Source organism: Eretmochelys imbricata, chromosome 9 (genome assembly GCF_965152235.1).
Source record: "Eretmochelys imbricata isolate rEreImb1 chromosome 9, rEreImb1.hap1, whole genome shotgun sequence".
NCBI classification, from domain to species: domain Eukaryota; kingdom Metazoa; phylum Chordata; order Testudines; family Cheloniidae; genus Eretmochelys; species Eretmochelys imbricata.
In genome coordinates this window covers 13615870-13632766 of record NC_135580.1, presented here as the reverse complement: position 1 = coordinate 13632766, position 16897 = coordinate 13615870, and the positions used below count along the sequence as shown (strand labels likewise).

At 39.1% G+C, this 16897-nt stretch overlaps 1 protein-coding gene across 1 annotated transcript in view; it reads left to right on the top strand.

The window, feature by feature from the left end:
• NAALADL2 (N-acetylated alpha-linked acidic dipeptidase like 2) overlaps positions 1 to 16897 on the top strand; it is a 517216-nt gene that overhangs the window by 341406 nt on the left and 158913 nt on the right. The window contains exon 9 of the mRNA XM_077827191.1: positions 6782 to 6928. Within this exon, the coding sequence (XP_077683317.1) occupies positions 6782 to 6928 (147 nt within the window). The remainder of the gene's footprint in view (positions 1 to 6781; positions 6929 to 16897) is intronic.

Here is a 16897-nt window from a genome sequence, read left to right as displayed (position 1 = left end):
TCCTATAACACAATCTTTCTTTTCAGAGGTATTGAGCACCCACAGGTTCTATTACAGATGCTTGGAGCTTTGAAAATCAGGGTAGAGGGAGGAAAAATAGTTTTATATTAGCACGTAAAATTTAATGAATGACAATTAGAGCTCTCTGAAATATTATCAATTAAGTTAATAAATCTCTGCATTTGAGGTTTTCACACTTTATTCTGATTTCACAAAAATGTCCTTGCTTAGCAAAATGCTGGAAATTTTCGTGAAACACTATAGATGTTCAAAAATTCAAACACTGAATTTTCACTAGCGGTAAGATCCATTTTTACATAGAGATACAGGTAAATCTGCAAATGTTAATGGTTTATTGTGAAAATCTCATTTTGTACAACATTGCCAGACCTTATTTACCAATTTGCATAATCCTGATAGTAGTCAGATTACTGCAATACAACATACAGAGGGAAGGTGTCTCTGTAACATTGTCACGTAGGAAACAAAAAGGTACTCAACATTGAAACCAAGTACTAGTATTCAGAGTAGCAGCCGTGTTAGTCTGTATCCGCAAAAAGAAAAGGAGTACTTGTGGCATCTTAGAGACTAACAAATTTATTTGAGCATAAACTTTCGTGAGCTACAGCTCACTTCATCGGATACATTCAGTGGAAAATACAGTGGGGAGAATACACTGTAAAGAGAAAGAAAAGGAGTACTTGTGGCACCTTAGAGACTAACTAAGTAAAACTATTTCCCGCCCCCCCCCCCACACACACACACACACTGTTCCTCAGACGTTCTTGTCAGCTGCTGGAAATGGCCCACCTTGGTTATCACGACAAAAGGTTTTTTCCCCCCCGGCTCTCCTGCTGGTAATAGCTCATCTTACCTGATCACTCTCCTTACAGTGTGTATGGTAACACCCATTGTTTCATGTTCTCTGTGTGTATAAATCTCCCCACTGTATTTTCCACTGAATGCATCCGATGAAGTGAGCTGTAGCTCACAAAAGCTTATGCTCAAATAAATTTGTTAGTCTCTAAGGTGTCACGAGTCCTCCTTTTCTTTTCATGTACTAGTATTGTACATTAGATGTGTGTTTCTCTGCTGTGGGGACAGAGGGCGATGGAGTTACGGAAGACCACTAATTTCACAAGCTAAAAAATATGCTACTAGACTGGTATTTCTTAGGCAACCCCTGAAAATGTCTAGCTCATAGTTAAAGATATATAAAAAAAGTTATTTTGGACTTAACTCTTCCATTTTAACCTATAGTGTACACATTTTCACTACATGATTTGCCTTTGACTAAGCAGTTGTGTTTGCTGCACCGTTTCCACAAACAGAAACTCTTAAACTTGTGTGTGTGTTTAATATTATGTACATGTATTTGTATGTGGACACGTAAGTTGTATTGCATTTTTGATGTGGATCACGTATGTTAAAGTATGAAAGTCACATATAGTTAGTTATTTTTAAACATCTCTTTATTGAACTGAGTATACAAGGAGCATCAGACAAGTTTCTGCTGCTTCTAATGTGACTTCAGTTTTATCAAATAAAGCCATTGAATTCAATCAGACTATTTATGTCAGTAAGTACTGCTTGGCATAAGTGAGAGTTACAGAATCAGGCTCGTAAGGAAGGACAATGAAAGGTACTCTCTATTATCCCGCTCTTTCTAGACAAGGATTCCAACATTTTTGAAAAGCGAAGGTTTTCTTTTCTTTCCTTTTGATCACATAAGAGCGCTAAACATATTAATCTGTAAACAACCTTTCCCAGTACATAGAGTACAGGATCTGGCTGGTTTCATAACAGTACTGAGTGGGTGGATTTTTCACTTCTTTAAACAGTCACACATTGTGAAGTTGTTAAATGTCTGCCTAATGTGTTTGAAAACTACTATTTAAAGAATGGGTGGGAGGTTTAGTGAGACACCAGGAATGAAAGGACCCAATCAACTTAAAAAATCAAACTTCTATCTGAAATGTTTTAACAATTATGATTACAAGGAGCACATAGGATTAATTTTTAATTTTTATACCTGTTTTTGTTTGTTTTTTCTGTACTTTAAAGAGCAAGAATTTATGTCAGTGGAACTACACTAATTTACATTAGCTGAGAAGCTAGCCCTTTGTTTAGAGACAGATCCATTTTTTCTCCTGGCTAGTTAGTGAGCCAGGTTCCCTTGATGCTTGGATGGGTCTTCACACAACAGCAGGAGAGAAACAAATAATCAAGAATAAAGGAAAATGGGAGTGCAAAACCACAAAATAATTGGTAGTTGGAGTCCGGGTTGGAATATCACCTCAAAGTACTTTAAATAAATTTTGGGCCGGATTCCAGTGCTCTTATTTATGTTGAATTATGCCTTCCTCCAGCACAATCTGACTGACAGAGATGACTCTGCTTGTGGTGTCGTACATGTGCTATTCTATATGAGGAAGAAAGAATATTGGGACCTGGCTCTTTGTAATTGACTAGTCTCATGAATTTATTTTTTTAAATGTTAAAGGATGAACAAAGTACTTTTGAAACAGGCTATTCAATTACAAGGAGGGCACTAAGGAGTTGTAATATACTATATAGACTGTCATCCAAGCATTGTGGACTACTTTAACCTCTTACTATTCTTAAGAAAACCTAGGCAGCTTATTTTCTATCATAGGTATTGAAAGGCTTTATGCCTCTTTATAAGGTGCTTAATTACCTAATGCATTTGAAAGCTACATTAGTATGTGATGCTAGTACTCAGTCTTGGGTTTATTTTCTTGCTTTCAGCTTGCATTTACTACACTTTCCTTGCTAAGATTTTGCCATGAAGTATCATAGAATCATAGAATATCAGGGTTGGAAGGGACCTCAGGAGGTCATCTAGTCCAACCCCCTGGTCAAAGCAGGACCAATCCCCAATTAAATCATCCCAGCCAGGGCTTTGTCAAGCCTGACCTTAAAAACTTCTAAGGAAGGAGATTCTACCGCCTCCCTAGGTAACGCATTCCAGTGTTTCACCACCCTTCTAGTGAAAAAGTTTTTCCTAATATCCAACCTAAACCTCCCCCACTGCAACTTGAGACCATTACTCCTTGTCCTGTCCTCTTCTACCACTGAGAATAGTCTAGAACCATCCTGTCTGGAACCCCCTTTCAGGTAGTTGAAAGCAGCTATCAAATCCCCCCTCATTCTTCTCTTCTGCAGACTAAACAATCCCAGATCCCTCAGCCTCTCCTCATAAGTCATGTGTTCCAGACCCCTAATCATTTTTGTTGCCCTTCGCTGGACTCTCTCCAATTTATCCACATCCTTCTTGTAGGGTGGGGCGAAAACTGGACACAGTACTCCAGATGAGGCCTCACCAATGTCGAATAGAGGGGAACGATCACATCCCTCGATCTGCTGGCTATGCCCCTACTTATATAACCCAAAATGCCATTGGCTTTCTTGGCAACAAGGGCACACTGCTGACTCATATCCAGCTTCTCGTCCACTGTCACCCCTAGGTCCTTTTCCACAGAACTGCTGCCTAGCCATTCGGGCCCTAGTCTGTAACGGTGCATTGGGTTCTTCCATCCTAAGTGCAGGACCCTGCACTTATCCTTGTTGAACCTCATCAGATTTCTTTTGGCCCAGTCCTCCAATTTGTCTAGGTCCCTCTGTATCCTGTCCCTGCCCTCCAGTGTATCTACCACTCCTCCTAGTTTAGTATCATCCACAAATTTGCTGAGAGTGCAATCCACACCATCCTCCAGATCATTTATGAAGATATTGAACAAAACCGGCCCCAGGACCAACCCTTGGGGCACTCCACTTGATAACGGCTGCCAACTAGACATGGAGCCATTGATCACTACCCGTTGAGCCCGACAATCTAGCCAACTTTCAACCCACCTTATAGTGCATTCATCCAGCCCATACTTCTTTAACTTGCTGACAAGAATACTGTGGGAGACCGTGTCAAAAGCTTTGCGAAAGTCAAGAAACAATACATCCACTGCTTTCCCTTCATCCACAGAACCAGTAATCTCATCACAGAAGGTGATTAGATTAGTCAGGCATGATTTGCCCTTGGTGAATCCATGCTGACTGTTCCTGATCACTTTCCTCTCGTGTAATTGCTTCAAGATTGATTCCTTGAGGACCTGCTCCATGATTTTTCCGGGGACTGAGGTGAGGCTGTCTGGCCTGTAGTTCCCAGGATCCTCCTTCTTCCCTTTTTTAAAGATTGGCACTACATTAGCCTTTTTCCAGTCATCCGTGACTTCCCCGTTCGCCACGAGTTTTAAAGATAATGGCCAATGGCTCTGCAATCACAGCCGCCAATTCCTTTAGCACTCTCGGATGCAACGCATCCGGCCCCATAGACTTGTGCATGTCCAGCTTTTCTAAATAGTCCCTAACCACCTCTTTCTCCACAGAGGGCTGGCCACCTACTCCCCATGCTGTGATGCCCAGCGCAGCAGTCTGGGAGCTGACCTTGTTCGTGAAGACAGAGGCAAAAAAAGCATTGAGTACATTAGCTTTTTCCACATCCTCTGTCACTAGGTTGCCTCCCTCATTCAGTAAGGGGCCCACACTTTCCTTGGCTTTCTTCTTGTTGCCAACATACCTGAAGAAACCCTTCTTGTTACTCTTAATATCTCTTGCTAGCTGCAACTCCAGGTGTGATTTGGCCTTCCTGATTTCATTCCTACATGCCCAAGCAATAATATACTCTTCCCTGGTCAGTTGTCCTATCTTCCACTTCTTGTAAGCTTCTTTTTTATGTTTAAGATCCGCAAGGATTTCACCGTTAAGCCAAGCTGGTCGCCTGCCATATTTACTATGCTTTCGACACATCGGGATGGTTCTCCCTGTAACCTCAATAGGGATTCCTTGAAATACAGCCAGCTCTCCTGGACTCCTTTCCCCTTCATGTTAGTCCCCCAGGGGATCCTGCCCATCAGTTCCCTGAGGGAGTCGAAGTCTGCTTTCTTGAAGTCCAGGGTCCGTATTCTGCTGCTTACCTTTCTTCCCTGTGTCAGGATCCTGAACTGAACCAAATCATGATCACTGCCTCCCAGATTCCCATCCACTTTTGCTTCCCCCACTAATTCTTCCTGGTTTGTGAGCAGCAGGTCAAGAAAAGCCTCCCCCCCCCAGTTGGTTCCTCTAGCACTTGCACCAGGAAATTGTCCCCTACATTATCCAAAAACTTCCTGGATTGTCTATGCACCACTGTATTGCTCTCCCAGCAGATATCAGGAAGATTAAAGTCGCCCATGAGAACCAGGGCGTGCGATCTAGTAGCTTCTGCGAGTTGCTGGTAGAAAGCCTCATCCACCTCATCCCACTGGTCCAGTGGTCTATAGCAGACTCCCACCACTACATCACTCTTGTTGCTCACACTTCTACTCCTGTGGCACAAGGATTATGAAGATATTATTGCACCAATTTTTTTAAACCAATAGCACAGTAAATTTATACTTAGTTTCAACCTTTTCATTGCATTTCACTCCTTAACCCCTTGTCTGTGAGCCACTATAGCACAGTCTTTTAAAATGCCAGCATTTCATGGAACATTTCAAGTGAGATGACCAGATATCTGCTGCAGCGCTCTGATGTTAGGGAGCTGTGAAAGGGTTAAGCAACTTGCAGGCTAAATGACCCAAATTCTACCTTTTAAAGACATATTAGGAAAGTATGTAAATTGTAATTAAGGCTATTTCTTATAAATAGCTAACATAGTCATGTTATATAGACTACAGCTTTGAACTGTAGACTTGTATTGTTAAAGAATTGGAAGAAGATAGTGATTGTAGTCTATGTTTACCTATATCTTTTTAGAGGTTAACGATGTAACCAGAGGGTTCCTGTCTGTCACTGTGTTCTATTGATTCAAAGATCAAAAGGGAATATTAATATTTAGATGAACTGGGAATGTGGTAATATCATTGTCTTCATTTCTCTTTGAAGTATGTAATAAACTATCTGTGAATGGCGGTAGATAGGTAGTTGCCTTATGCTAATCCATGTAGCTAATTATCGATGAGGCTTAGGAATAGGTCTACTTCAAAGCCACAGTGTTTTACCTATTATTCACCTACTGTCAAGAGGCTGCCAGGAAACTATAAAAAGAAGTCTTGGGCCCTGATCCTGTATCTCAGATCTGCTAAGGTTTCAGGGGAAGTTTGAGTCACAAGACTGAGGTCCCCCAACTCCAAACTCGCTCACCCTGATATTGGACATTGGACTATAACCTATGGAACTAATTCTGAAAGAACTCTTTGCAACTCTAAAGCTCACCATCTGTGCTATAAGAAAAGGAGGACGTGTGGCACCTTAGAGACTAACAAATTTATTTGAGCATAAGCTTTCGTGAGCTACAGCTCACTTCATCGGATGGCATTCTTTGTAAGAGTAGGATGCTAATTCCCCAAATCATGGCCAATTTGGGTAATTGCATCTGCCTACCTAAATTCCCCCACCACTCTTTCATTTGAATATGATATTCACCTTCACTTCTACTCTGAAATAATCAGCCATGTGGCTGTGCACACTTAAACATTCCACCACAGAGGTTGCTGCCTTTAAATGGTGGATGAAATTATTTCTGTCTATATATGTAGCCAGGTTCGAAGCTGATGTGAATTGATGCATGCTGATTTGCATCAGCGGAAGATCTGGCCTGTGTTTTTAAATTGCTTTGGGGTCCTTCAAGCTGAAAATGCTGCATAAATATCAGATATCATCTTGAGTCATTACAGGTCAGTTGCAAATAATTAAATAACTGGAACTCTTGATTTGTTTTTTTCAGAGTCAGAGCCTTACCTGTCTGGGGAAAATGAAGTGCCCAGGATCCAATGTGAGTTCTGTGCAGATGCAGGGCGATTCTGATTATTTCATCAACCATCTTGGGGTTCCCACTGTGCAGTTTTCTTATGAAGACATCAAAACATTACAGGTAATTGTGAATGGAAAAAGACAACACAAGGGAATAAAAAAAATGCAGAAACTGGTTTTACTCAGTGTGATATTCCATGCCACGTAGGTTACAGCAGAAAGCTATCTCATTTTAATGAATTATTTTAGATGTTTGGAAGTTTCTATAGTACTTAGAAATGTCAGTTCTTTGCAGTGTTGTAGCATTCTATTTAAAAGATGTATACTGTCTTTTGCGTTTTGATAGAGCAGATCACAACAATCAAATTGCAATAGTAAGATTAATATCAAAATATAATTGTAATCTTCAGCATTCAGAGTAACGCCATGATATGTGAAGCGGTTTTTCTTATTTCTGGTTTTTGAGGGACATGTTTAAGGCTCTGTGTCATCTAAGAAATTACACAGTATGGATTAGCCAACCCAACTTGTCAGACAGCCTGCTACAAGAAAAAAATTAATATCTGTGTGTTTCTATTGTTCTGTGTGTCAAGGAAAGAAAAACCTTAAAATGCATTTTACATGTGTCTCAAACCATGGGCAAAATTCTGCTCTACAATCTACAAGCAGCTGTTAACTCCCATCTACTGGGTTAGATTCCCAAATCCACTAAGAACACTTTCTGTGGCATAAATCCTGGCTTCTCCCCCTATCCTGAGTGTATCTGGAGTGTATGCTGACATTGTTCTGTGGTCGAGTTTTAGTAGCACAGAGATCAACTGTGGTGGAGGGGAGCTCCCCTATTGCTAATTCTGCCTTGCTCCGGCACAGTTCTAATTTGTCTCGAGGTTAGGTGGTTGAGGATTATAAAGACACAATTGGCTCCCTATACTACTCACTCTGCACTACACTGAAGCAGAGTGGAGAATCTGCCCCACTGTTCTCAGTGCATTGGCCTCTGTTAGCCCCGTGCACTGGGGTGAATTTCACTCCCTATGTGCAATATTAATGGAAGAGTTAAACCGTGTTGCCATTTCCATAGTATAGAGGAGGAACTGGTAACTCCAGCATTCTGGGCATGTAGGGTGAAACCACCAGGCACTGCAATATTCTGCTCTCCTCAGATGAACGAAACTCCCACTAGTCTCCTTCAACATTTCTTCTCTCCCTATGAACGTAAACTGTTAGTCTTCATTCCTTCCAGAGTCATTGCAAAATGGCAACATACTTTAGCAGTGCATTTTTTGTCAACAAAAGGGGAAGTTTGGGGGTTGATAGAATTAATTAAAAATATCTGGTGCCAACGAAACCTTCTTGTTTTCTTTCAAGAATCAAACATTTTTCAATCGGCTTCTCTTATTATTATTATGATTATGATTTACTTTAAAAATAAATCAAGACCATTCTCATTTCAAGTAATATACTGCAATCAGCATATGTTCCTATCTAGGTAACTCCTTCTGGGGAAATTTGGATCAATTTTTCTGTCCTTTGTATGAAAGAGAGACTGGGATATAACAAAACAAGCATTTGGTTTACTGAACATCTATCACAATATCAAGATATATCCCTGAAGTCAAAAATATAAAACTGACTTTAACTTTATTTTTGGACACAACTTCAAAATGGGAGTATTATCAGCAAGTGTGATTATAAACCACTCATAGTGACTATTTCCTTTATGGTGAGTGAAATAAATTCAGTACATAATGCTTATGGAGTAGTAAGTTCTAATGAGTCTTTCCATTTCTATATTTTCATCTGGATTCAAAAGGGAAAGAAAATAAAGACCAACATTTTAAAAATAATCTGTGATTAGTTAGAATGTCATTTTATTATTTCTCACACCATGCAAAGGTCAGGACTGTGTCTTATTTACTGTTCTTTATAGCACCAAGCACATGGTTGTACTCATCAAATAAAATGTGACTTATTATTAACTGATTATTTTTCTTTAATGAGGGGTGAAAGTCACTCAGGGTTCAGGGAAGCCTGCACAAAACCCTATGCACCACTTGATTACAACTTAAGTCCTTAAGATATGGAATTTCATTCCTGGTGTGGAACCTGTGTGTTAACCTTTAGAAAGACAGAGCTTCTGTGTGGTCAGATAAGTACACTGGTTCTCTGTTCAAATGTTGTTCTTTCTATATAACTGATTTGGGAAGCCATTCAGGGTAACATGAAGCTCTTCTGAGCAGGGTCTGAATATTCTGTATATGGATTCTTTATGTGGCTAACAAGAAGATTTAGCATTCTATTTGATTCAAACAAAAATCTGTGGAAAATACGTAAAAATTTAGGATCACAGAGATTGTCATACTGGATCAGATTGAGTGTCTAGTCCAGTGTCCTGTTTCCAACAGGGGCCAAAACCAGACACTTCCGATGAATGTGTAGGAAGAAGGCAGATGTGGAGTAATCTAGCCTCCACATTTATGTCTCCTCCTAATCTCAAATAGCTAGAGATAAGTCTTACGCCTTTAAACATAACATAAACATAATTGTTGGAAATGGGCCACTTCCACCCTGCATGAATTGGCCTCATTAGCACTACAAAAAGTAATCTTCCCTCTGTTGATATTCACTCTTTCTTGTCAACTGTTGGGAATGGGCCACATCCACCCTGATTGAATTGTCCTCGTTAGCATTGACCCCCCACTTGGTAAGGCAACTCCCATCTTTTCATATGCTGTATATTTATACCTGCCTACAGTATTTTTCACTCCATGCATCTGATGAAGTGGATTATAGCCCATGAAACCTTATGCCTAAATAAATTTGTTAGTCTCTAAGGTGCCACAAGGACTCCTCATTGTTTTTGCTGATACAGACTAACACGGCTACCCCTCTGAAGCCTTTAATCATGAGGTTTAATATCTCTTCCACAAATTTGTTTGTTATAATTAATTATGGTAACTCTGCCTATTCTTGATATACATATAAATGTCCAATCTCTTTTTGAATCTTGCTAAATTCCTGGCCTCAGCAACTTGATGTGGCAGTGAATTCCGGAGTTTAATCACAGTTTGTGTGAAAATTATATTTCCTTTCAACAGTTTAAATTTCTCATCTTTTATTTTCATTGAATGTCCTCTTGTTCTTTTGTTAGGAGACAGGAAGAATAGAAGTTTGTGAGCTACTTTTTCTAGATCATTATATTACATTCTTTTATCATGTCTCCTTTCTAGTAATAGCCTACATTTTCAGAAGTGAATTTTTGGTTGCCTAAGTTGAGACATCTTATAGGGTCTTCATATTAAGAAATTCTGAGCACTCACCGTCTGAAAATAAATTTCCTTTTAAGGAGTCTCAAATTAGACCTCCAATACCTCTAAACACCTTTGAAAATTGGTAGCAATGTTTGTGAAAATCTACCATGTGGATAGAAGAGGACATGAAAATGGTGTGTTTCCTTATTTCTAACTATGAAAACATTTTAACATCCTGTTTCCCTGATTGTCATGTTAAGCACTTTCTGTGCCTACACATGTTCCCTTAGCGGTTTAGATACAAAAATGAAACTGAGTAACAGGGCTGGATCCCTTTTCATCCTTAGCTTTGCCTGGCATGTGCACTGCTAATTTGCTAATGATTCAATTTCACAAATGCAGAGCAAACTATGGATGTGCCAAATGTTGGAGTGATCCTCTTTAGAAGATATTATGGTGTTAATGGAAATGTCTGTAGAAACAAGATTTAGTTTAATAACTAGGTTTTCAATTTGTAAACACTGTTGCACCTATTAGGAGAATCATTCTGTTTCAGATTAAATGCAATGCAGAGGTTGGTTTAAAGGAAATGAAAAAGGAGACACTTTCAGATTAAGAGGCAATGTTTATGACAGGCTTGTGGTCCAATACACTCTTAACAGCTGTTGCACATAGTTTCTGTTCCAGATCTGGGTATTCACTATATATAGGGCATGTGAAAGAATCTGCAAACTTCATTGTATCAAAACCATATTCCTTTCCCCAGCAACATGTATGGTATTAACACTGAAGTTCCCATCAATATTGCTTATTTTACTCCTATAGAAAGTTTCATATTCCATTTTCAGGTTATTTTTACAACTATTAATTATCATTTTGCTTTGAAAAAAATGGAGCAATATAGTTGAACTCGTAGAAGAAAATATTGGAGCATTTGATTAAATGTCACACAATGAATTTGAACTTTTAAGGCGCTGCACTCTATTAAAAATCTAGTTACTTTATCTCTTGTATTGTAAATTAATACCTTAAATAAATTATGTGATAGATATTATCTCCAGTCTTGAAGTTGATGTACCGCACCTTTCAGACCTAAGTGTATTTTGCCCTGAACCTCATGATATCTGCTTTATGTGAGAAATGAAACACTTAGAAAAATATGCAAATGTATGTAGGCAAGTGGATGGGTTTTTAGTACAAGCAAAGTTACTCAGCGTGATTAAATTTGGATTCTCTTGATTATTTATTGTATTGGTTATGTGAGCAGTTAATCTTCCATCATTTACATGCCACTTCATTGATTTATTAACATTTTCTTATGAAACTGGCTCAGTGGCTCATATAGTATGCTATATACTACCAGACATGAGCAGTTCAGGAGCGATTTAAGGATGCTAAATCTATTTTCTGGAGAAGGCTGGGAGTATCAAAAAACAATAGCACCGCTCTGAGAGAGGCACAAATTACGCTGATCTTGCATCCATTCTATTATATATTGAAGGAAGCTCCAATGCACAGCTTAGTAACTTTTGGCAGATACAGTAGTTGTTTGTTTCGTACCCTGGTCAAACAGCACACGGTATCATGTAAAACCATTGCAACTCATCTAAGAACTGGTCCATTCAAAGTACGGCTCTCTGGCAAAAGGGTCAAAGAGTTCTCCCCCTAGTGTCATGTACAGAGCAACAGTTACAGATCAGCTACAGAAACATATTTCTTGCACAGAGCGTGCAATGCTGATCCTCAGAGAGAAGGATATAAAAACTACATTGGCAGGAGCTTGAGAAGGAAATACGAGGAATTAAAAATGTAAGAGGAAACGCTCAGACCAGAAGAGTGAGCAAAAAATCTCTTTTTTGAAATTTAGCTAATATACTGAAGCAATGTTTCAGGGAGGTGAGATTTCGATGGCAAACAGCTTTGGTTAGAACTGAGCAAGCAGACTGCATACTAAGTGCCCAACCACCATGATAAAAATATACTAAGTGAAATGTAGTTCATCTGTTTACTAACAGAAATACATAGCATTTTAGTCTCCTGGTCAGAAATCAAGTCGGAAAAGTTTTCAAGCAGGAAAACCACATTATTAATCTCTCCTTTTTCTAAGGGTCCTGCTGTTATTGCTTGGGGGAAGCCTCTGTCTCCATAGCCTCTGGGGCATTAGCTTTACTTCCAGGATGGATAACAACAGCTTGAAGGTCACTTTCTAATTCATCACATCAACAAGAGGAAGCCCAAGTTTAATACACAAGCAACTGAGGGGCTGGTATAAACACCACTCCACTGATTCCTCTGTTCTTTGGGCCCTGTTTGAAGGGGAATCTGACCAAGAAGCAAATGATGTAGAACAGTTTTCCAAACTATTCAAGCTGATTTCAGGAAATCTTAAGCAATAGCAGAGGAGTCTGTAGAAGCAGTGAGGAGTTGTGCTGAGAACACATCTGAGCTCTTCTAATAGAGAAAGGATGGTTCAGTGGTTAGGGCATTAGCTTAAGACTTGGTGACCTGGATTCAATTCCAAGCTCCACCACAGACTTCTTGTGTGACCTTGGACAAGTCACTTAGCCTCTCTGTGCCTCAGTTCCCCATTGTAACATGAGGATAATAGCCCTACTCTCCCCTGCAATAGTGTTGCAAGGAAAAATACATTAAAGATTGTGAGGGTGCTTAGATATTACGTGATGGGGGCAGTATAAGTATCTAAGATATGTAGACAATAATTGAAGGTCCATGACTATGTCTTCCTTTTCTCAGTGGCATGTAATGGTACTATTACAGAACCAACCTTACTCAAATCTTCATCAGTATCCTAGAGCCGCACAAGTGAAGACATTCTAGAGCACAGTAGTTTGGTCCATCATTGTAACTCTCCATATTGTTGTAATATCTACATTGGTGATTCAAAATCATAGACTTGACAGAAATTCCCGTGAAAAGGGTAAATTTCAAGTGCTATTCTTTTCATTCCATTTTTGTACAGTACATTTCTGTATTCTTGAATGTACTAAATTTGGATTTTCACAATGATGTGGCTTCATATCAGTAAATAGAGCATTAGATATAAAAGATGAATGTGCTCCATGCTGCTGGAAAGTACTTGTGCACAATTGCCAAACCACTGTATTTGACACATCATTGGTCACTGTGTTTATAAAGGTTCTGGAGAGTGGGGTGGGGGAGAGAAAACCTTTTGTAGTGGTAAACACCCATTTTTTCATGGTTTGTGTGTATAAAAAGATCTTCTGTACTTTCCACAGTATGCATCCGATGAAGTGAGCTGTAGCTCACGAAAGCTTATGCTCAGATAAATTGGTTAGTCTCTAAGGTGCCACAAGTACTCCTTTTCTTTTTGCGAATACAGACTAACACGGCTGTTACTCTGAAACCTATTTAGGGATGGATCTTTTTAAAGTGTTTTTGTTTCAGCTTCTTTTATATTCCTTACCTATGGTCTGAGGGGGTTGTAAGGAGCAATGCAAGTCTGATACTGCTCCCAGCTTCATTTCTGAACATCAGGAGCAACCGTTGAAGTCAATGGAGTTACAGTAATGTGAGATGAGAATCAGTTTCTGTGTGTGAATTCAGTTTCCTATTTGGTTGTTCTTGGTTCCATTTCTGTGCATTGATTGAATGTGCTTGCATGTCTGGTATAATGGAGACTATCCTTTCATCACTTAATTGTTTCCCCTCTTCCTCTGCCCTTGCGTATTGCTTGCTTTCTTTTTCTTTCTTCCTCTGTCTCAGTTTCTATTCTGTCTTTTTTAAATCTCACTAATACAGCCGTTTCATATAAGTCTGTTTACTTCAAATGAATAATTGATAGCTGTGTTCTTCCATATGAAGTAACATCCACCTTAGGCTGAACTCTGCTCTTGTAAATGCTCTCCATAATCTAAGTAAATCTGATTGAAGTCATTGAAACTATGTTTCACAGCACAGCAGATGGGTAAACAGATTTGTAGTTAACAATTGTACTACTTGCTAGTGTACCCATGTGCCAAATAGGGAGAGATCTCTCTAAGACATCTAGAGCCAAGGTAGAAAGCGGAATGAGTTGTGTCTGGGTCACCATTGCTAGGCACATGCACAATTAGCATGCCATGCCCAGAAGTTTCTGGAATTGGGTTAGGTAGTTTTCTGCATGTTCATTAGACTCCCTGTAGCTGGAACAATAAACTCCACTGGGTGCAAGTAGTCAGGTCAGCTGTTTTACAACGGGACATCTGACCTGTGTGGGTTGGGAGAAGCACAGCTATAGGAGTAAAAAAAATAGTCTATTTCCTCCTAACTCTGAAGCATTTAGCGGCAGGTTAGTGCTACGGTTAACTTTCCAACACAGGGAAACCCTAGCAGTGTTAGTTAGAAATAGAAAGAGGAAATTCTGAGGGAAAACTAAGTTCTTTCATTTTAATTGTATACCTCTCTTTATTTGATTTTAGCCAAACAGTTTTAAATTGTTTTAAACCAGTGTCATTCACTAACTCTTTTCTTATTTAAATGTGATGGTGGGGAAAGAGTTATTGATATTTTGCTATTCTCAGTTTTCTATTTTTCTTGTAATTTTTCTTCACTTATATACTGAAATACAGATTGGTTGGTTAATTATTTAGCTGACTAGCTAACTGAGTCACTCCACAGTCCAGCAGGAGAAGGAGTCTGTATGGGTTTCAGTTGGAGATTTCTGCAATCAAGAGGAGGGAAGGTATTATTGCAGTGGTTTTGCCTTAGCAGACTATGTAGAGTTGACGAACAAAGACTGAAACTCGGGTGAACTCACCCTAATCTTTTGGAACTCTGAGTTACTTCTCACTGGGTTTCTGTGAGACTGACCTGTTTAGATTTAATTTGTGTGTTTTATTTATATTTATGTATAACTGTGAAGATAATATATGTGGATTCTGAAGTAGCCTTGTAATATAGTAGAAATTAAGCAATTAACATTGTTTCTTTATCACTATAAGATTTTATAAAGTTGGTACTTAATTCTTAAGTTCATTACACCTGTTCTTTTTGGACTTGATTGTGGGCAGGTTCACCCTGTGCAATCCTTTCTGAAAATCCTCATTGACTGAATTCTGGGTCTATATGTGCTTTTCTATAGGAATTATTTTAAGTACTAGGAGAGGGGTAATGAAGTAAACTCTAGCCCTCGCAAAGGTTATCCTACCATAAAATGGTCTTTGTTTTACTGTGCACATTCATTAATTATTGTGTGATTTTTCTGTAATAACTCTAGATATGTCTGGAGAAGACTTATGAATGGGAAAAGAAAGAAGTGATGAGAAATGGGAAGAAGGAAGCAATTAAAGAAAGAACTCTGGATTAGCTTGGTTAGCACAGTGTTATGCAAATAAATGTTTGAGAAGCTTATATCCAAACAGAAGAATAGGACTGTCACTCCTGAGTTCTGTTCCTTTGTGACCTTGAATAAGTCCCTTTGACGAAAACTTTTTTAAAAATGGCCACTGATTTTAGTTGTATCTTATATTTTAGGCTGCCAATTTTAAGCATTTGGGGTCAGATTTACATAGAGGCTGAGCACCCCTAATTCTGTTTGATGTCAGTGGGATCTGTGGGTGGTCAATACACCTGAAAAATCAGTCCCAAGATGAGTCCTTTTGGGACAACCAAACTTAGCAGACTTTTTGAAAATGTTCATCTTAATTTCTCTGTGCCTGCAAAATAGGATTAGTTATTCTTGCTCATCTCTTAGCGGTAGCTAGCCCAAGCCGTAAAGTGCTCTGAATATGAAAAGTGCTGTAGCCACTTGGCAGTGTGGCCTAGTGGTAGAGTACTAAAGAGGGACCCAGAAAGCCTGAGTTCTGTTCTCAGGTATGTTACTGGCCTCCTGGGTGACCTTGGACATGTCACCTTACCGCTCTGTGTCTCAGTTTCCCCATCTGTAAAATGGGTATAATGATACTTACCTCTGTAAAGCACTTTGAAATTTATTCATAAACTATGTAAGAGACATGTATTATTTATTAATATGTGTTTATTAATAAATGCATAAAACTTTAACTTTTGCAGCCATTTCAGTGCCATTTTATCTGTGAACCATTTGGAAGAGTTGTTGGCCTTTTTTCTTTCTTTTTTTTTTTTTCCTTCAGGAAAGTAACTTACATAAAGGTATTACTGGGAAACTAAGACTAGAATCCTAGCTTTTCCCTACACCTTAAATTCTCTAAAATAGAGAGGCAGAATAAATGTTTAGGGCTCTGCAGGGATTATTGTCCCCAGTACTTTCTACAGTAAGAGAAGCGTCACCGTTCATTGAAGAATTTTAAATCTACCTTGGTTATTGGTGAGAGCAGAAGTGATTTGCTGGCGTCATTGATGCACTGGGGAAGGTGTTTGGGAAGGCAGGGTCCCCCTGCTGACAGTCACTATTTGAAGGCTGGTGTCTCCTTGTGAAGTCAAATTTCTTTTGAAGGAAGAGGGAGCATCACCAAGGATAACTGAGGCTGTGAATTGGAGAAAGTAAGTGTGGCTGCTGATACATAATTGTTACGTACACGGTGGGGATATTGCTAATCTTGCCCTGTTGGTGGTGAAGGATAGGAGAAGACCATGATTCTGACTTGAGGAGGATGTGTATCTATTCAAGTTGAATGATTGCAACACTTCACCACCTTTAGTATTCAGGACTTTCATCGCTGCTGAGACTCAGGATCATGTGTGGTATTTTGTTTCTCAAGAGACTAATTTAATCAAATTAATGATTCCCAAATATTTGTGTTGACCTGTTTGAAACAGGTTAATGTTGAGGTAAAGAGGCAATTTTTTCTTTATTGTCAGTGGTGATTCTGGCCTTCTCGCGACACCTGTAAGCATCTGTC